This window comes from Balaenoptera ricei, chromosome 11 (genome assembly GCF_028023285.1).
Source record: "Balaenoptera ricei isolate mBalRic1 chromosome 11, mBalRic1.hap2, whole genome shotgun sequence".
In the NCBI taxonomy this organism is placed as follows: Eukaryota; Metazoa; Chordata; class Mammalia; order Artiodactyla; family Balaenopteridae; genus Balaenoptera; species Balaenoptera ricei.
In genome coordinates, this window is record NC_082649.1 from 74,331,305 (window position 1) to 74,353,355 (window position 22,051).

Here is a 22,051-nt window from a genome sequence, read left to right on the forward strand (position 1 = left end):
AATGTGAATGGCCTAATATTTAACCTAGCACATGATGCACTTACAGTCGCTAAAACGTGAATGCAAAAATGAACTAAGCTAAAAAAAAAAAAAAAATCATATAACAATAGAAACCCTGAAAAACTAAGCTATAGTATTGTAACAATTACAATCAACATTTACTTAGTGAAAACACTGATAAAAACCAAGATAATTTTTCATAGTTAAAAAAACAAGTCGTATAATTTGTGTTTTATATTGCTAACACCTCTTAATACCCCCATTATCTCCCAAAACATGACGTAAGAAAGACAAAGTGCTTAGTGAGTTATCTGGAAATTTTCAATAAAATGTAGGTATCTATATGTAACTGGATTTAGATATTCAAAGAACTTACAAGTAACTATGCCTCTAGGTTCTTGAAATAGAAACAAAGCATGTAAGACTCGAGACTTAGCAGTATGATGTTCTAAAAAAACAAAAGTGAAATTCATTAGCAATATATTTTAACTTTTAAAAAGTTAAAGGAGAATTATAAAAATTATAGAGAAGATCACCTACCATATGGAGAAACCATTTGACAAGGAGAGAGAAGAAAAAGGTATCCTCGGTCTCCCAAAGGTTTAACAAGAACCTACATTTTTGGAAGAGGGAAGAAGTTGAATTTGCGTTATTATTCACCATAAGGCAGAAACATAGCAGTTTCTACTAATTATAAGGAAAGCAAAAAGTTTTTGATCATCTTTTTAGGAAAAGTACTGCTACTGAATTAGCTAAAAAACTCTTTCCACCAACTCTCTGCTGATTAACAGGATTCCAATCAATTAAGAATGCCTTTATTATGAAATGCCTTTTCATAATTTTAATGAGAAAATATTACTGAAAGAATTCTAACTATTAAATCAACTTGTTGATTTTTCCTTGAAGCTAAAATACAAGAACCAAACAAAAACTTCAAATATTTTCCTCAGCAATTCAAAAGACATGTTTTTAATTGCCAAGGTGGTGTGCTGGATGTTGGAGATACAAAATATGACACAAATGCTACCTTTCAAGAGTTCAGGCTAATCTCAAATGAAATGTGTTGCTGTAATCTAATTCTTCACATATTTAACGAACATCTTTCACACGTAAGGCAATTTGCCTTACCAGAGATAACTTGAAAGACAAGCAGCACAAGATCCTTTGATCAAAAGAAGGTTATAATTGGGTGGAGAAAGTAACACAAGAAATATCAATAATTAGATAAGACAGGAAAGGTCTTAAAAAGATTTACGAAGCAACAGAAAGGAAAAAATACAGTTAGTCTATGGTTGGAAAACATATTGAGAGTATAAGGGAGGTGGATTTTGAAGGACAGGTACGTTGCCAAGAGCCTATAGTTGTGGGAAAGACATTTCAATAGAGGCAACGTCATGAACAAAGGGCAGAGTTATAACGTAATGGACAGTTTGCAGGCATCAGAGTACTTACGACTGGCCAAGGGTGAGGAGAGACTAGGAGAAACATGTAAGACAAGTCTAGAAAGAAAGATCATGGGCTAGATTGTAAAAAGACAAGAATGCCAGGTTAGCCAGAAATGCCCTCGAGAGTATACCCTTTTGAGCTTAAGTGTTTCCCTAAAAAAAAACCCAAAGAAACTTGATAGCACTGGAGGAGGAAGAAAACAATGTAATGCAGAGAACTCAGTTCACAGACTACTGCAATAGTTCACAATCTTTTTTGGATTAAAGAAAGGGTAAGTAAAGGAAGAACTGACTATAGCAGCTAAACACAAAAGGATATCTGGATTCTGAAAGAAAACTTGTGCTACCTAAATTCCTATTAAGCAATTCCAGTAAACAAAGTCTGTGTAAGAACCAATAATTTAAAGGACTAAAGTGACTACACTATCAATTTACACTTAATAAAAACATTGTTTGAACACCCAAAAGTAAGGTGGACAATGCATCTGCAAAATTTTTGTTTCAGACTCAAACCCTTTTATCCAAAATGTTTTATATATCATACCTCTTTTAATATTTTGCCCAACTCTTGATTTGTCAGAACAGAAAGTTGGGAGACATGAGTAAGAGCTTCATGTTTTGTGGTTGCTCAGAAAAAACAATTAGATTATTTTAACTTCTCACCCACTCCAAATAACAGATTTTTTAACCTGACTGGCTTAGTGGCCTAAAGACCCTAGTGCCCTAAGGGGACTCAGTGTCCCCAGAGACTCATGGAACACAGGGAATCTACACCCAGAAACAACACTCAGGCAGACAGAAGCCCTAGCAGTAATATCTGTGGCTTTAAGCCAAAGAAACACTTTCAATCCTGTACAATAGGAAACACCTGTGAACTCTGTACTGATGCCTCTATTTATTACACCTTACTGTTTCCTTCTCCCTCAGAAAACAATACTAACCCAGTCTGTGGATTTATATTACTTGATTCTGCTATTTTGGCTTTGCAGATAACATTACAGGTAATATGGTATGAAAACAAAAAGTATTTTTAAAAATGTAAAATATTAAGCTCACAATCTTAAATTACCAAGCTTCAGAGAAAATAAGCTAACCTAAGAGAGATTCAGCAAAAACAATAGATTCAAATACCCAAGAGCTGCAGACTGGAATCAAAAGATGCAATATATAAAACAGGTATGAAATGTTTAAAGAAATAATGTGACAGAACTGAAAACATGTTCACACAGAAACCGTCATACAAATATTCACAGTAGCAATATTCTTAATAGACAAAGAGTGGAAACAAACTGATGAATGGCAAACAAAATGTGGCATTATCCATACAGTGAAATAAAAGAAATGAAGTACTGATACATGCTACGACAAGGATGAACCTTAAAAGTATTATGCTAAGTGAAAGAAGGCACTAAACGCCACATACTGCATGATTCCACTTATATAAAATGTCCACTATAGACCAATCCATAAGACAGAAGTAGACTAGTGGTTGCCAGGGACTGGGGGGAGGAAGGAATGTGAAGTGAATGCTTAGTAGGTATGTGGTTTCTTTCTGGGGTGATGAAAATATTCTGGAATAAGATAAGTGGTAATGGTTGCACAACATTGTAAATCTAGTAAAAATCACAGAATTGTACACTTTAAAACGGCTAAAATGTGATGTAATTACAAAAAATTGCAAGGAACATCAGAATATAATCTCTACCTCCTAGAACAGTCCCTAGTTGTGTGTTGGCACACAACAGGTACTCAATAAATCTTTCTGAAAGAATTAACAAGAAGCTGTTTAAAAAAAAAAAAGTCAGGCAGATCTCAAAAAGAACCAAATATAGCTTTCAGAAATTAAAAATATTTTCTGTGAAATCGAAAATCAACAGCAAATTAGACACAGCTAAAGACAGAATTTGTAATCTAGAAGATAGCTATGATGAAATCACTCAGAATGCAGTACAAAGGAATAAGACAGAAAACACAAGAGGTCAACAGACACTGAGAACAGCATGATGCTTCAGAGTCCTAGAAAGGCAGTCAAAAAAGAGTGAAGAAGTATAATCACAGAGATAATGACTAACAATACTCCAGAAAAAAAGCTATAAATCCACAAATATGAAAAGACAATATATACCAAGCTAGATAAATAAGAAATCTACACCTAGCTATATTTAATGTAACTGCAAAACACCAAAGACAAAGAAAAAACTGAAAAAGCAACCAGAAAAAAAAAAAAGATGATCTACAAAGAAAACATCATTAGACTAAGAGTGGACCTCTCAACAAAAATAGAAGCCAGAAGATATCATAGTAAATACAGTCAAAGTTCTAAGAGAAAATAGCTGTCAACCCAGAATTATGTCCCTAGGATTTAACAATTAAAAAAAAAAAACACATTTTTCTCAAATATAGAGGGGGCATGTACAAAAACTGACCACAGAGTTTTTTTTTTAATCCCAATAAATTTCAAATAATTACCTGTTCTGATTTCAATGGAATTAAATTAGAAGAAGAAAAAAGTATTCTCATATATTTGGAAATTTCAAAATACACCTGTACATCATATGACAAAGTGGAAATCATAATGGAAACTAAAAAATACTTAGAACTGGATGATAATGAAAATACTACATATTAAAACATGTAGAATGTAGCTAAAGTAGTACTTAGAACTCAAGTTCATTGCCCATTTTTCTAACATAAGAAGTCAGAAATAGCTAAATAACACCCCCCCCAAGTAGACTAAAACTGACAGATGAAATTAATAAAACAGGAAAACAAAGGTACAACAGAGGGTCAAAACCAAAATTTGGTTCTTAAGATGAATGAAATCAACAAACCTCTGGTGAAAAGTACTAGTAAGAGACAGCCTAATGAAAATACTACTTGCAAAAATACAGCAGCTATTAAAAAACTATAAAAGTAATTCTAGCTCAATAAATTTAAAAACATAGAAGAAATGGACAATTTCCTAAAAAAACAAAAAAACCCATAATATATCCAAACTGACCTGAGAAGAAATAGAAAACCTGAGTTTTCTATTAAAAAATTTGAATCATAAACCCATAAACATTTTAAAGACAGTTTTGCAGCTAAGTGCTACCTGACATACAAAGAATAGATTCCTTTCATCATATATACATCCATCTTCTGTAAAATGAGGAAACACCACTTAACAATTCTGGGAAGCTAGTATAACCTTGCTATAAAAACTAGATAAGGACAAAGATAATGAGAAAGAAAAATTGTAGGTCGATCTCACTCATCATCACAGATACAAAATTCCTAAAACAAAACATTCACACAACAAACCAAGTACTTTTTTTAAATGGGGGAGGGTATTCTAAAACCAGAAGCACAGGAATAGTTTAATACTGAAAAAGGATAAATATAATTCATCTTATTAAGTTTATAGGATAAATACTATGCATGATGGTAAATTTTATGTGTCAACTTGACTGGGCCACAGGGTATCCAGATATTTGGTCAAACATCATTCTGGATGTTTCTGCAGGTATTTTTGGATGAGTTAAATATATATACATGTGGATAGACAGAGTAGAGCAGGTTGCCTTCTCCAATGTGGGTGAGTCTTACCAGCTGAAGGTCTGATTAGAACAAAAGGCTGACCCTCCCTGGAGTAAAGGGAAATTCTTCCTGCCTGCCTGCCTTTGAGCTGGGACACTGGTTTTTCTCCTGCATTTGAACTCTAAGTGAAATATCAGCTCTTCCTGGCCTCAAGCCTGCCAGACTTCATCAGGAGACATCAGGTCTCCTGGTCCTGAGACACTTGGATTCAGACTGGAACTATGCCATCACGTCTCCTGGGTCCCCAGCTTGCCAACTGCAAATCTTGGGACTTTTCAGCCTCCATAACTGTGCAAGCCAATTCTTTATAATAGATTTCTTTCTATATGTATACAGCTGACCCCTGAACAATGTGGGTGTTAGGAACCCCCACGTAGTTGAAAATCTGCATATAACTTTACAGTCAGCCCACCATATCAGTGGTTCTGCATCTGCAGATCCAAGCAACCACGGATCATATAGTACCACAGTACATATTTACTGAAAAAAATTTGCATACAAATGGACTTGCACAGTTCAAACCAATGTTGTTAAAGTATCAACTGCATATCCAACTGGTTCTGTTCCTCTGATGAAACCTGACTAATACACCATGTAACCATCTCGATAAATACAAAAAAAAAAAAAAAAAAGAATTCAATAAAATTCAAAACCCATTCACAGTTAAAAACTAAAGAAGGAAAAAATTTAAGCTGATAAAGATTAATTATGAAAAACCTAAAGCAAACTTCTAACCTAGTACAAACTTCCTACTAATGCTTAATGTTAGAAGTGTTCTTTTGAAGATCAAGAAGACAAGAATGGGACTTCCCTGGTGGCACAGTGGTTAAGAATCCACCTGCCAATGCAGGGCACATGGGTTCGAGCCCTGGTGCAGGAAGATCCCACATGCCACGGAGCAACTAAGCCCGTGCGCCACAACTACTAAGCCTGCGCTCTAGAGCCCACGTTCCTAGAGCCCGTGCTCCACAACAAGAGAAGCCACCGCAATGAGAAGCCCGCGCACCGCAACAGAGAGTAGCCCCCGCTCGCCGCAACTAGAGAAAGCCCGTGCGGAGCAACGAAGACCCAACACAGCCAAAAATATATAAATAAATAAATTTATAAAAAAAAAAAGACAAGAACGCCTACAATCACCACTTTTATTCAACATCATACTAGAGATCCTAGATTAGAGAGGAAAAAACAAAACAATGTTGCTCCCAGATAATGAAATCTATATAGTAATCCCAAATAATGTACAAAACTGAACAAATTATTCATATTTCATATACTGATCTGACATAATCAATATATAAATATCAATTACATTTCTATATACACAACAGAAAATGCACTGAAATGGAAAATACTGTTTACAACAGCATCAAAAAAATAAATAAATAAATAAGATGTCTGGGGATAAAACTAACAAAAAATGAGCAAGACTTGTATCCAGAAAATTATAAAACTCTGTTAAAAGAATACCCTAAAGAAGTGAAGAGATAATCTTGTTCATGGATAAGACAGTATCGAATTTGATCTACAGATTTAATACAATTCCAATTTTAAAATTCCAATAGGGTTTTTTTAGGGGGGAGGGGAGTAAGGAGCTAACAAGCTGATCCTAAAATTTTTTTGAAAAAATCAAGCTGATTCTTAAATCTGGGGTGGTGGGGGGAAGCTAAATCTCAAATAGCGGAACACTCCAAAAAGGATGAAAAAAGTGGGGCAATTTGCCCTACCCGGTATCAAGACTTCTTAGTGGAGAAAGGATGGACTATTCAGTAAATGGTTCAGGAACAACTTGTTATTCATATTGGGGAAAAAATGAAGTTGGATTCCTATATTATATCAAACAAAAATAAAAAACAAAACAATACACACACATATATTTTTTAAAAACTTAAGTGCCAAAGGCAAAACCATAACATATTCAAAAGAAAATATAGGGCAGTATCTATAAGACCTAGGGGCAAGGAACGATTTCTTAAGTTTAAGTCACAAACAGTACTTAACATTCAGGCAGACAAATTAAATTACATTAGAGTTATGAACATGTATTCTTCAAAAAACACTGTGAATAAAGTAGAAAGGCAAGTGTAAATTATGGAAAAACAATTGTAGCACACAGCTGAGTATTAGTTCCCAAAATATATATTAAGATCCTCAAATTAGTAAGAAAACACAAGCCACTCTATAATGGAATATAATTTGCAAAAATACTGAATCACTATGCTGTACACCTGAGACTAACACAATATTGTAAATCAACCATACTTCAAAGCAAAAAAAAAAAAACCACAGGCCACTCAAAAGGAAAAATAGGTAGGCAGCTGAACATTAAAAGATATAAGTTTACGAAAGGATGATCAACTCATCATATTTCAGGAAAGACAAGCTAAAATCACAATAAGATACTATTTTATACCCACCAGATTGGCAAGATTTTGCCAAAGTCTGACTATACCAAGTAATTATGAGTACGTGAATTAATGGGAACTTGCTGGTACTGAGGGTATAAATTGGTACAACCACTTGAAATAAAATGCATTATTTTGTAAAGCCAGTCATACATTATGATTCAGTAATTCTACTTACAGATAATAAATCTAATATACTAGATCTACACCTGAGAGAAAATTATCTTGTATATGTACATCAGGAGAGACTCAAAATGTTCACAGCAGAGACAATATTCAAATTTAGGGACATTTCTCTTATACTTTTTCTTATACTAAAGTTAGCTTTAAGAATTCATTTGACTTCACTTTGTTATATACCTGAAACTAACACAACATTGTAAATCAACTATACTCAAATAAAAATTAAAAAAAAAAAAAGTTAATTTGACTAACAACCAACCGAAAGAGAGTTCAGTATTTTACTTATTTTATAAATACCCCTGTGGGAAAATACCACTTCCCTGAATTCTGTGTTCCTGCAAAAAGCCCTAGCCTTCTGACATGCAGAAATGTATATGATATAAAGATAGGAAATGTTTGTTTACATTTCCCCCAGAAATATTTCACTCTTCACATACCTTAAGAATTATATCTATAGCCAATTACCTAGTTAATTGCTCTGATCTAAAAGAATAAATTTCTCTTACCTCCCTGAAAGTGCCAAGTGAGTACACAAAAGGTTACAGTACAGATTAGGTTCCTAGGTTAACTCCCACAATTCCAGAAGACTGGAGAGCTATCTCTGTAGGTATTACATTTCAAGGAAGAATAAATGGGTCCCAGGAACTTGGAGATGTCTTTAGGTCCAAGAGGGCTAACTGGCTCCTGAAGAGATTTCATTTATTCATCAAAGGGTTGGAGTTAATATTCATTACATTTTCAAGGATATCTTTTTCCAGGAGGGGAGGGAGATAGATGTCTCCTTCCCTTCATGAGCAAAGAAAAATCATTTTCCTCATCCCTTGCCTACTGAGTGTCCAACTACTTGCATAGGATAATTGACCTGAGTCTCGATGCATTGCCCTAAGGGTAGGAAATAGGGCAAAGGAGAACCAACACATTTATTACTGTGAGGTACTGACTAAGTCTCTCTCTGATCCAGAACATCTCCTGTGCATATTCAGGATAAAATTATTAAGAACCCAACAGTCCCCAATGCACCTCCCATTATGATGACAACTATGAAGAAAGTAGCTATAGTTAGAATAATTCCCAGTGGGGTTTGCAGGAAAGGGGGCAGCCGCACAAAATACGTCAGTTCGTTAGATTCATGTAGTGTATCCTTATGGAATGCCTGTGCCCTCTAAGATCTAGGATCTTACTTTACTTCTTGATTCTGGGAAGACCCAGTCCTCCACAAACCTAATATAACACTTGCTCAGGTGAAAAACAAAATGCCAGTATCCTTCCTATCCTGATTCTCACTATTAGGCACTCAACAGATACTGTACTTTTCTGATAAACTCCTCACTGCCCAGACCCACAATACTCATTCTCTGAAATTCAAGAACTGAACAGATTTGGATAACTCAATATCCCACCATATCCAAACCTACTACCTAAACTTTCACTTTATGAACTCAAGAACTGAATAGATTTTGGTCATGAGGAATACTTGTATCATAGACAAATTTTGGGAGGAAAACAAGAAACGCAAATATAAATAAAAAAGTATGTTCACATGTAGGTGAATGTGCATGTGTGTGTGTTCTAAGATGCCTACCTAAAGATTTCTAGCTGGTCTCAAAAAGTTACTGCTAGGTGTCCATCAATTCACAAGTGTACAAACTCTGCCTATGAGTTTTGTATATAATTTGACCCTCCCATCTAAATATAAACGATGGATTGGTTAAGCAAATATATATGCATACAACAAAATTCTACGTAGCCATCTATGAAGTTGCAGGTTCTGAAAATCACGGATACAGCTCTCCATGTGACTACCTGGAAACCGAGGCTCAACAAAATGAGGAGTAAAAAGAAGTCAACAGCTGAAAACTTGTATTAAATGGCATACTTGTGCAAAAAAACTTCTCTCTCTACTGGAATGTCCCATCAACACTTAAACATGAGCTCACCTACCTCATGTTAACAGAAACCTTGGAATAGCCACTCTCCTCTGCAATCACCTCCTCTCCTTCAGCTAAATTATACATATTAGCATCATGTATTCATTTTCCATTCATTCCTGAATCCATCACAATCTGCTGCCTGACCTAGTAATCCCTCTACCCAAACTCGATATACTCAATACCTACTAAATTAGATACTACTTAGTAAATATCTCTTAAATCAGTCTCCTTTTTCTTTTCTCATCCAACCTATCATTACCCTCTAAATGTAACAGTTTCCTACCTCATCTCCCCCCTTCAATTCACTCTCTACAGAGTAACCAAGATAAATTTTCAAAACACAGATTTGATCACATTGCATGCACGATTAAAACCTCATCCCACTCTTTAAAACCCATTGCTATAGAATCAAGTCCAAATGTCCAAACATTCGAGCACTGCCTGAATGACACTGCAGAACACAGCCCCCTACACACTTCTCTAGCCTCATGTTCTACCACTTTCCCCCAACTACTCTAGTGTTTTTATCCTTTCAACCTCACCAAGCGCCTTGTTCTTTTTGAATCTTCAAATATGTCACTGTCTCTACTGGAACAAAGCACATCTGAGTAACTCCATTTATCACATAATCCAGGAAAACAGAGTCTCTTGCCTCATTCTTTACCAAACTATATACCCTGCATAAAAAAGTGATAATGAATAAATATTTGTTGAATATCACTGTCACAAAATATAATAAAGATACTTCATGGGGAAGACTGGTCTATAGAGGATCTAGTGTCGTGGCTAAAAAGAAAAGTACCAAAGGCCACAGTAAAACACTGTTAATCAAATGGCAGCAACAAAGACAGAGACCTTACGTTATTTTCAGAGGCAAAAATGAAATAAACCGAAATATTATCATAATCTCTTATTAATATGCATATGTCTAAGGGAGAATGAGGAACATTTTAAAACCTTTCACTCACAAGTTTTTCTTTCTCTAGTTTTTGCAGTAAACTTTCCATGTTACTTCCAATTCTTGTCTTTTCTACAACTTCATAGAGGCTGCAATACATTCCATTCTTCAAAACTGACATAGGAAAAAATACATAGTAAATATTCAAATCAAGTCTGCTTCTTATATATTTTAGTAAAATTAATCTGCTTTACCTTCATATGGACCTAAGTAAGTTTCCTTATAAAACAGCGCTGGAGGGATTTTCTGTTTCAGATGATCAATACTCATAACTGTTTCAACATCTAACTTCTCAGGACTGAAAGAAAATTGAAAAGGCGTATTTGCCTTACCTGTATTTTTAACTCTAGCAATTTTCTCACTCTCTCTCTCTCTCTCTCTCTCACACACACACACACACACACACACACGCAAACCCACCCACACACACACAAGTATCTTGATGGAATACAGAAGAGCATTTTGGGCAGTTCAGATATATGTATAGGTATGTATAGGTAGCTAGACTGTCCAGCAATATTACCAACCTTCCATCTTTAAGCCAGAAGCTAACCGTTATTTATACCAATTTTACTAACCACAAAGGATAAAAAGTTGTCATTTTATTAAATGCAATTCAAGTATGAACAGTTAAATTAATCTTCAACCATTTATGGGGACCCATAATGCTTACTGTGGTGGTAGCAAAAGATCATTTTAAACCTTTCTATTCCAACATATGTTGCACAGGACTGAAAACAGCATATAAATTTTAACTTAACTCACCACATCAAGCTGTTTCCAACAAAGAACTGATATCTTTTAAGTCTATCATGTTCAAATTGCTAAATGAAAAATATATCTAATTAGGACAAAACTTTGAAAAATACTTTTAATATTTAAAATCACTAAGAAAAAATCTTATGCCATAAATGTGTATAACTATTTAGCCCATCTGCAAATCAAGACAGAAAAGCAGAGGGCTCATTCTGCCAACTAAGTTTCCAAAGTTATCAAATCAATCTTTTTTAAAACAAACCATTGTTTATATTTAAGCTCTTATGGATCAAAGTAAAATTTAAATGTAAGTTAGAAAAAGGAATTTTAATTGTAAGTAAGAACTGAATAATTAGCAACTACTAACTGCTATTTTCTTGTAATATAACATACTTACAGCTTGATAGGCAAAAAAGCACGAGTGGCTGACCTCAGAGAAATATAACACAAAAGCTTTCCTTTATTTAAAAGCTGTCCTTTCCACAACGTGTAGTTAAATTTATCTAAATAAAAAGAATAATGACACAACTCAGCCTCTTGGCAGCCCAGAAGCAAATATTTACTAGAACTAAAGGGAAAAACATCCAGAAACACAGTTTAAGTAGAACCACCAAAAGAAACCTTGACATTTCTATTTACAGGGAATTCAAATACTAGGATTTTTGTTTCAGGTATCTTTTCCCCTACAAAATTATTCCAGATGAAAATAACAAATTTATTTGCCTAAATGTCCTCATATCAGAAAGCTGAGGAGCAAAGACAATACAGTACTGCCCTCCTATTTCCCCCAAAGGAGACCATACTAAATCCAGTTAACTACATGAATCCCTCACAACGTCTTACAGTTTCCACTTGCGCTCTTCTCATTGCAGAGAAACTTGAAGATAGAAAGTGTCAATATTGCTTTTAATCTTCTCTCTCTTCTAAATTCTACACCTCTGATGAAGTTAATACTTTTAAAAGGCTGAGTTGTGAAACTTGTTCTATTTTTTACCTTTATCAATCAAAGTGCTAAAATTCTTTGGTGTATTCACAGTACCAGCAGATTCTCAAAGGAGACCTTATGTTTGGATGACCAAATGTTGATGCTACATCATAACATGGCCTCGAGCTTTTTCATACTTTGTAGATTCTCATTCATTATAAAAATAAAACAAAGTACTTAACTTATTAATTTTTTTACTCTACATACTTATTCTTTCGATTTATAAAACTAAAAGAAAGAAATATAAGAATCTTACCCGTGTTTCTATCTGCATTAAAGCTGTTAGATCTACAAATAAATTTTTAAAAAGAAAAAAGAAATATTACTGATTGCTGACAACATGAAAGTTAACATTCAGGGCATTGACAGAAATGCTATTTTTTAATGGGATACTGTACAAGAGAATTAAATCCTTCCCTCCCAGTATGAAGAACAAATTACTTATTACAACATTTAATAAATCCAAGTCTACTCAGAGAAATCAGAATCACTTACTTGGCTCAAATTACCATATTTTCCCAAATTTAAGGGAGCTGTTTTTCCCAAAAATATCCATCAGGAGAGAATATAGTCCTTTAAAGTCTCTGTCAATTACTTTATTTTGGTGATGAGATTTGAGGAAATAGCCTCAATCATACTTAAATATTTACTAAGCTTCTATTATTTACTAGGCACAGTTCTGGGTAACAATTACAGCGATGAACAAAACCCCTGCCTTCATAGAGCTTACAGTCTCATAAGGAAGACAGACAACAATCAAAAAGTAAGTATAAAAAATAAAAAAAAAGTAAGTATATAGTTTACCAGATGATGATCGTTTTAAGTGCTATGGAAGAAAAGGAAGAAAGAAACTAAGGGTACATAGGTTTCAAAAAAAAAAATCACAGAAGGTCTCACTGACACTGTAAACTATGCAGCTAATTGAGGAATCAGGGGGAATAGCAAATGCAGAGGCAGAAGCATTCATGGCAGCATTCAAGGTACAACAAGGATGTTTATTTTAAATGATATGGAGGGTCAACAGATAAAATCAAAGAGGCAAAGAAAATTAACAGACAATCATTATTCCTGGGGGTACGACCTTATAGTTAAGTGCTGGGTGTCTTTTAAAAATCACTGTTGAAAGGCACTATAGTAAATGTATCATGGAGATCACAAATATAGAGCCACCGGAAAAAAAAAAAAAGAATGAAAGAAAAACACAACTGTCAGGATATTATGCAAATCAGTACTTGTGGCTGTGGATGGTTTCCAGGGCTATTCACTGACCAAAAAAAAGTGCTGCATCTCAAACAACTTAAATGAAGACAAGACAATCTGATCTGAAAACTGATTAAAAGGTTGACCTCAAAAATGTCTGTTTCATGAAATGTGGCTTTTTAAAACTGCAGTATTTCTAAATTACTAGATATCATGCATGACTTTAAATCTGGGAACTCAAAGTAAAAATAAGTAGATATTTAACTGTTTCACCTACATCTCTGTAAATCTACTTATTCAATTTTGCCAAAACATTTTCTGGAATCACCCCATGGTGGGGGGTGGGGGAAAGAAACTGATTTGTACTTGGTCACCTCATATTAGAGCTTGTAAGAAATCATCAATGGCAATTTACTCTGACTGACCATCAGAATCACCTGGAAGCGTGTAAAAACTACCAAAGCCTAGGCTCCTTCATAAATACTTGATTTAACTGGTTTGAGATGGGGCTGAGGATTTGTAGAAGCTCCCCATTTCCAGGAGAGCTAATACACAAAATTTCACTTTTAAAAACTGCATTTTGGGGAATTCCCTGGCAGTCCAGAGCTTAGGACTCTGTGCTTTCACTGCCCAGGGCCCAGGTTCGATCCCTGGTCTGGGAGCTATGATCCCACGCGCTTCACAGCACAGCCAAAAACAAAAAACCAAAATCAAACAAACAAACAAAACTGCATTTGGACATTCCCTGGTGGTCCAGTGGTTAGGACTCCGAGCTTCCACTGCAGGGGGCACGGGTTTGATCCCTGATCAGGGAACTAAGATCCTGCATGCCACATGACATGGCCAAAAAAAACCCCCAAAAAACCAACTGCATTTATGCAGCTACACAAACCTTCAATATCAGGAAAAAAAGGTTAACCAGTGAGGTTTAAGTAAATTTTAGTTTTTATTTCCACACAGTTAAGTATCTGTCCTTCTAACTGACTTCTTAAAAGTCATCATCAACATTCATGAATCTAATTAATTTCAAGAGAAGGAAAGAAAATGGGAAGAAATACAAAGTGTTCCTCCTAACTCAGAAGTGCAGGATACGTGTTATATACCATTCTGGATGACGTCTAAAATTCATGAGTCTTACCTTGATGAAGGTACGAACTTCGGAGTTTGTATATCATCTTTATAAGTAAAAGACACAACTGCGTATGGACACACGTGTCTCGGTCTTCGCCTTAGCTCATCAAAGCCATACTCATAAAAATAATACTAAAAATAAGAAAATGCAAAATTAACTTCCTTAAGAAGGCAAGAAGTAGACAGTGGAATCTTACAATTACCTGCCTGATTTCTGAGAAACACAATACCACTTAAGTACCTTTAATGAAAGATATCTTTAAGCACTGCTTGTCAATTTAATTAAAATAATTTGTACTTTATATTTATTTTATGATATAAAATATTCTGCTTCTATATATATATCAGATGCCAGGATACTAATAGGTATTCCAAAAGTTTACTTCTGAAGAGCTGACCAGTGGGAATGCGCAACAAATTTCCTCATGAAAATGAAACAAATGGAGCCTAAGCTCCCAGGTCAGCCCAGAAAAACCAATTTGATACAAAAGTAAAATACTAAGAACACAATCTCAAGCAAACCTAGCATTCTGCTCATTATTTCAAAAGAAAAACACATTTTTGACTCCAACTGCAGACAAAGCAACAAAGGGGAGGTGGCAGAGATTACAAACATAGGTGACAAAGGCAGCTGAACCTCTTCCTATTACCCTATCTATCTGCCTGCCCCTTCACAACATTCATTAGATTAGGGTTTTCTGACCTGCAGTCTAGGGGTTTTCATTAAAAACAATGCCCTAGTTTATAAACAAAGCACTGTCCTTCAAAGTCCATTCTCTTGGGAAACTACTGATTTCAATAATGTTGCTGTTGCTCTAAAAACGCCTGGAATTTTTCTGGAAACATCAAGCCAATTTACAAGTTCTGCTAGAAAAACCAGTAATTACTTTAGAGTTATATTTCATATCTACTAATACTACTGTCCAGAAGGTAATCAAATGAGTCAGCCCAGATGACTTTGGTGAATATAATTTTTGCTAAAAGCCCCCAACAATAGGTCTTGCCCACTGAGATTCTTCAAAAAGAAAAGAGCAAGAATAAACTTTATTTTATGTAAATAAAGTAAAAATCAAAGAAAAGAAAAAGAAAGAACATTTCCAGGGAGGTTAGCACCACCACTTTTCACATACAATCCGTTTAGATATACACATTTTTTATACATTTGTTAAAAAGAGTAACATTATAGTCAAACAACATATAAAAACACAATGACTGATATTCATTAAATACACTTTTAAATATGTGTAGTTTACTATAAATCAATTACATCTGAATAAAATTTAAAGAATGAATTCTAAGTTTGCATTTTAGAAAAATACTAATAAAAATAGAAAATATCTACCAAATCAATAATACAAAGTGATATGAATTAAGGTAATTCAAAGGGCTTTAACTTTACCTTAAAGAATGAGCAATATTTTATTAGACAGGATCTTTCTAGGCCAGGAGAAACCAAGGCTTCAAGAGGAAATGAGATCGTTGAGGGCAGGAATTATACAAAAAACAGGCTGGAGGTCACAGTCTACAGGCAGGGAGAGCTAGCTAGGCTAAGGAATCTGAATATCACTGTAAGTCTAAGGGGGGCCACTGTTATGTTTCTGAGCTATCTTGGAAACACTGAACAAATAGCAGTGAGAGACACTGGAGTCTAGCAGTGGTAAGTGGAAACCAGAGTCTAGTGTGGTGGCAGAGAGAACTGAAAGGGAGACATTTTAAAGGATTTAGTGACAAACTGATACGAGGTCATAACACTAAAATTGATCCAGGTACTTACCTGAGTAAGCTCATAAGCTCTATAAGCCAAAAGTGATGTAATTCTATTGGCATTCTTCGACACATGACATTCATGCTTTGGTGTTGGGTCCAAAGCACTTTTATTTAATATAGATTCCAAACTTTTTACACCCATGGGGTCATATATACTCTTTATTTTACCCTAAAATACAGAAAACCTTTTAAGTCCACCAAAACCTAATTACTGACTGTATGACATTAACATTATAGAATAACTCTTTGAATATAGATTACCTATAACAACAGTTTTTTTCCTTTAATACCTGGTAATAAAGTAATACCCAACACTTCTTACTAATATCGAAGCAGTAAGAAAAAGTTAACCAAAAAAAAAAAGGCTTGTTTGAATTTAATACACGGAAATAAAAATTTTCTTCACAACACTTCACTAGCTTAAATAACATTACCAACATATTTCCCTCTCTTCAGTATTTTCTTTGGAAAAGAAAGCAAACTCTAAAGCTCAGAAAGCTCAGATTAAAGATGGCAAACCACTCTCAAAGTATCTTTATACACCAAACACAAGCAAGCACTGGTTTTTAATTCCATCAAACCCCTAAAGACAGGGTCGACTGAAATCCAAGTCAAATGCTGTCTTTGATATATGAAATGTAAAAGTTGAAATTACCTTCATTATTTTAAAAATAACAACATCGCCCACTGCCCCAGCTTCCAAAGGATTAGCTTGTAATAAATCAGCATACCTAGAAAGATAGACACCTAGGAAAGAGGGAAAAATTAAAGTTTTATTTTAATATGGACACAAATATAAAAAGTCCAAATATTTAACATAATAAGAGATAAAAGGTATGACACCTTTTAAAAAAAATGTAATGATAGCTGATATTTAACCAAAGCAAAAAATAAAACTAGAAAAAACATGAAAAACCAAATTTTTCAAAATCACTAGGACTAGACTAAGACATTAAAAAAAAAAAAGATAACCCTTGTTTAATTGGAACTATGCAAAATCAGAAACAAAGGATAAAACTGGTTTTCATTGCAGAACCTGAAACTAGTCTCTCTTTCTGGGAACATGACACAGCATACATGAATTTAATTATAAGGACAACAGCGAAATTAGATAATATATTTTTAAAGGGCAACTTAGTAGTAGGTAAATGAAAAAAGATTACCCATGGAAGGACTGCCAAGAATTGTTATTTTGGACTGGCCCACCTGTAATCCTTTTTCACATATGCTCTGAACCTACATAAACAAAACATTTCATCTTACAGTCAATACATTAAAAATGTGAAAAGACAGTTTGTAAACTTGTTTTAAGTAAAATCCAAGCTTCTAAACTATATTTTTTTTACATTACAGAAACTATACATATACATGCTAGTCTATGACTAAATATTAATGTGAAACTGACTTACACTTCCAATGTAACCATAGTTGGAATCTATTTTTGTTTATGCCAGGTCTGACATACACTCAGAATTCATGCCATTCATATATATAAATATCCCCTTTTAGAAAGAATTAGTACTGGCAAAGTATTTAAAGAGAAATTAACTCCACCTCAAAACATCTTCCATCAAAGGAGAAAAAATAGTTCCCAGCACATATAATCAGTAATATAGAAGAATCAGTAATATAGAAGATAACCTACTTTAATAAAGGAAAAATTATTTACTATCAAGCACATTCCAGGGGGGAAAATTAGGTTTGATCAAAGAAAAAATGAACATATTTGAAAAGCAAATTATAAAACAATGAAATACCTTGCACTAAGTCATTTTTTCCATTTATACATCAAAAAATTGTTAGTTTATAAAAATCAAGTGTATAGTATAACTGATTCACTTTGTTATAAAGCAGAAACTAACACACCATTGTAAAGCGATTATACTCCAATAAAGATGTTAAAAAAAAAAAATCAAGTGTATTGATTAATTGCAAATTTAGGTAACTTACAATGGAAGCACTTTCAAATTGTTTTTTATAAAATGGGTTCACTTACCTGATACCGATCAACCATCAGAAATGCATAGGATTCTGAAAGTTCTTTATCTAAACGACCATCAAACTTCAGTTCTCTTCGCTTTTCTGTAAACTAAATGAAATTAAATCTATAACAACTCCTTAGTATGTGATTATGTTTTTCAAGCTAAGAGTTTCAGGAATTTTATTTCAAAGAAATTCCAAATCAGCAATTCCCTGGCAGTCCAGTGGTTAGGACTCTGCGCTTCCACTGCTGGGGGCCTGGATTTGATCCCTGCCCAGGGAACTAAGATCCCACAAGCCACGAGGCATGGCAAAAAAAGAAAAAAAAAAATCCATATCTACCAAAGTGGAAATTATCTTTTCTCTCCCTGTAATTTCTGCACTTCATTTTTTCCCATTATAATTGGCTCTTTATCCTTACAATATAGTCAAATAAGCATCTAGTGCTAAACAATTTTAACTAAATTTCTATTAAAATCTTACCACACTCCAACTCTCCCCTAGATTTTTAAGTTCATTTTTTGATTATCTTTGGATCTCTCATTTTACCTAACACGGAACACTGCATATAGGTGGTTTAATAAATCTCTGTTTAATGACCAACTTCTAAACTATAAACTCAATTAGGACAAGGAAAAATGTTTCATTTCTTTACAATTATATTTTCAGTGCCAAGTACATAAGCCATGCTCCATACCCATTTCCAGGATAAAAGAGTGACTTGATCTAAGTACATCTGAACTGTAAGTCACCCTAAACTGCTGGCTTTCACTTTTAGATACAAGCAAATAGATATGGAGCCCATACCTAACAGATTTACATGCCATGTTCAGGCTATTACTGATCTTCAATAATATAATTAATGAATCTTTAAATTTTCATATAAAATTGACAAATAATCCCTATCATATCATGAAACCACATCAAACTACCAAGGTTTTAATATCCTCTGGGAGCCGGTAACATTCATCCACTTTAGGGATCCTTTCAAAGTTAAATTCTCATAGCACTAGATTAACCAACCTATAAAAGTACAAAATTAATAGTATTTCATGTACATTAGAAAGCAATATACACATCAAATATTTCTAAACATCTCATTTGTATTACCTCAGGATTATTATGGCTTTTCCTAAATCAAAACTCAAAAAAGATTCTAATTTGTATATGAAACTTAAATTCACTACCTAACAGGCTCAACTATTCCCCTTTGTTCTCACTTTTTCACTAAGAATTTCTACTAATGATATTAAGATAATTCAATTACCAGGCAATAACTGGGGAAAAAATTAAGCATATCCTAAAAAAAAAAAAATACGTATTTTATTTCATTAACCTTCCAATTTAGACATAATATGCTCTTAGAGATTCCATCTAACTAACATACGCTTGAAAGAGCAAAAAGCCTTGTAATGAATTTACAATTAAGCCATTATACAATAAGCTAGCCCTATGCTTAAGATTCATTGTTAGTAAAAGAAGTTATCTTACACAATCACACGTTAATTTAACAGAACAGATAAATGTAGTGCAATATCAACAGTGTTTAGGGAAAACAACATGTCATTTAAAACTTGTTTTTCCCCTCCATAATTTGGCTTTCCTAAGAACTTTAGCATTTTTAAAGAAAAGGAAGAAAGTAAAACAAATTCCAGGCTATTAACTGGTTCTGAAGAATCTTACAAAAAGCACAATTTAAAACATACCTCCTGGACTTCCCTGGTGGCGCAGTGGTTAAGAATCCACCCGCCAATGCAGGGGACACGGGTTCAAGCCCTGGTCCGGGAAGATCCCACGTGCCACGGAGCAACTAAGTCCGTGCGCCACAACTAGCGAGCCTGTGCTCTAGAGCCCGTGAGCCACAACTACTGAGCCTGCATGCTGCAACTACTGAAGCCCGCACACCTAGAGCCCATGCTCTGCAACAAGAGAAGCTACTGCAGTGAGAAGCCTGCATACAGCAACGAAGAGTAGCCCCCGCTTGCCGAAACTAGAGAAAGCCCGCGTGCAGCAATGAAGACCCAACACAGCCAAAAATAAATAAAAATAAATAAATTTAAAACAAAAACAAAACATACCTCCTTTTCCAAAAGCTCATTATGTATCAAGCAAGCACGTCTGTAGTTAAAATTTGTTACTGAAGTTGGTTCAAGGTAAGATGAGTGGAGAATATTTAAAACATCTTCAAATTCCCGAGAGCCTGGAGTTAATGGCTGAAAAAGTGCTAAAATAAAAAACAGTATTAATTTTAAGATTCCATCTTAAAGGTAGTTTTTTATATTTTTGTGGCTTTGTTAATGTAACTTTTAAATAAAGTTAAAAAAAAAAAGCATCAAGGCTATCTTATTTTGTGATATGCGAAAGAGATACTTATTAATTCATTGAAGAAAAAACTCTTCAGCAGTGAGCATCTGGCATTACACATGCAGAAAAGGAAGCTACAATTTTGCAAAACTTAGGGGATGCTACACTAGGCAACCTAAACTGCTTAAAGACGCTCATAAGAACCTGTGCATAAACTCAACTTGCCTCAACTCCTATTTTACGTTACATTTAGGTAGTATGTCTAGGACCATTTATTTCAGCAAATGAAATGCTTATGCCATAAGTAAAAGCATAAAAACATTTAAGACACTTAGCTGTCTATACAATAAAATGATTCTATCTGGTTTTTAATACTAAAGTTAGAATAAGATATGCTGCATCCATTAGCTTCTTGTATTACCAATATAAAGTAGGAGGATATTTACTATGAAAACTTGGTGAAATGGAAAGATGTGGAACTTTGGAGACAAACCAGGACACAAATATCAGGTCTAGCATTTACTGGCTTTGTGGGAGACCTTGGGTAAATCAATTACTTAACAAAACAAGCTCAGTACTTTCTTCAGTAAAAAGGAGAACTCCAGCTATCCTAATAACCACTATATGCCATATGGCACATAAGACAACACGTGGAAAAGGCTCTAAGCACAGCACCTGGTGCAAAGTAAAAAAGTTTTTATTCCCCACTCCACCAACTACTGCACACTCCCTTTAATTTTTAAAATACTTAAGTCAAATATACAATTTGTTCTTCAAACAGTAGCCTAATAACCTCAAATTTCCACTTTACGCATGAAATAATTTAACTTATAAATTTCAAACATCAAGTCTATATATGTACCTTCCCCAAACCAAAAGGAACCACTTATTTTTCACTGTAGATAGAAGTATTCATAGAACTTATGTTATATGCTATTACCTTAATTTCTTTCAAGATACTATATATAGTCAATAAATGTCATTCAAAATACTTTTAGGCCACTACTGAAAGCAGTGTTCTACTTGTACATACTCTCAAAGGTACTAGAGAGCAGCTGTTTTTACTGTATTCCCTATAATGTCAAATGACATATCCATTCATCCACCAAACCATGTATATATTACAAAAGTGCCTGTAAAAATGTAGCTTTCAATGAGAGAACGTATATAGAACAAATGATTCCCACTACTTTGGAATTGCACACTAAAAAAGGTGGCAGTGGGGATAAAATCAACATACTTATAATAATGCAATAAAGACAGTAGGAGTAAGCAGGAAAAAAAACACTCAAAAAGAACTAAAGAACTACTAAACACAGAGTGTTCTATAATAAAATTTATAGCAGATGGATATACTCAATAATCTATTGATTGTAAGCTCCATGAGAGGAGGAACTATATCTGCCTTGTTCATTACTCTATCTTTTCTT

At 34.2% G+C, this 22,051-nt stretch overlaps 1 protein-coding gene across 8 annotated transcripts in view; it reads right to left on the minus strand.

The window, feature by feature from the left end:
* TASOR (transcription activation suppressor) overlaps nucleotides 1-22,051 on the minus strand; it is a 48,803-nt gene that overhangs the window by 19,844 nt on the left and 6,908 nt on the right. For all 8 annotated transcript variants that reach the window (XM_059939943.1, XM_059939942.1, XM_059939941.1 and 5 more), the window contains exons 2-13: nucleotides 20,396-20,541; nucleotides 18,334-18,426; nucleotides 17,501-17,573; nucleotides 16,993-17,084; nucleotides 16,345-16,506; nucleotides 14,578-14,702; nucleotides 12,496-12,527; nucleotides 11,652-11,757; nucleotides 10,693-10,796; nucleotides 10,509-10,612; nucleotides 541-613; nucleotides 377-448 (exon numbers count right to left, since the gene is read on the minus strand). In XM_059939943.1, coding sequence (XP_059795926.1) covers nucleotides 377-448; nucleotides 541-613; nucleotides 10,509-10,612; nucleotides 10,693-10,796; nucleotides 11,652-11,757; nucleotides 12,496-12,527; nucleotides 14,578-14,702; nucleotides 16,345-16,506; nucleotides 16,993-17,084; nucleotides 17,501-17,573; nucleotides 18,334-18,426; nucleotides 20,396-20,541 — 1,182 coding nt within the window. The remainder of the gene's footprint in view (nucleotides 1-376; nucleotides 449-540; nucleotides 614-10,508; nucleotides 10,613-10,692; nucleotides 10,797-11,651; nucleotides 11,758-12,495; nucleotides 12,528-14,577; nucleotides 14,703-16,344; nucleotides 16,507-16,992; nucleotides 17,085-17,500; nucleotides 17,574-18,333; nucleotides 18,427-20,395; nucleotides 20,542-22,051) is intronic.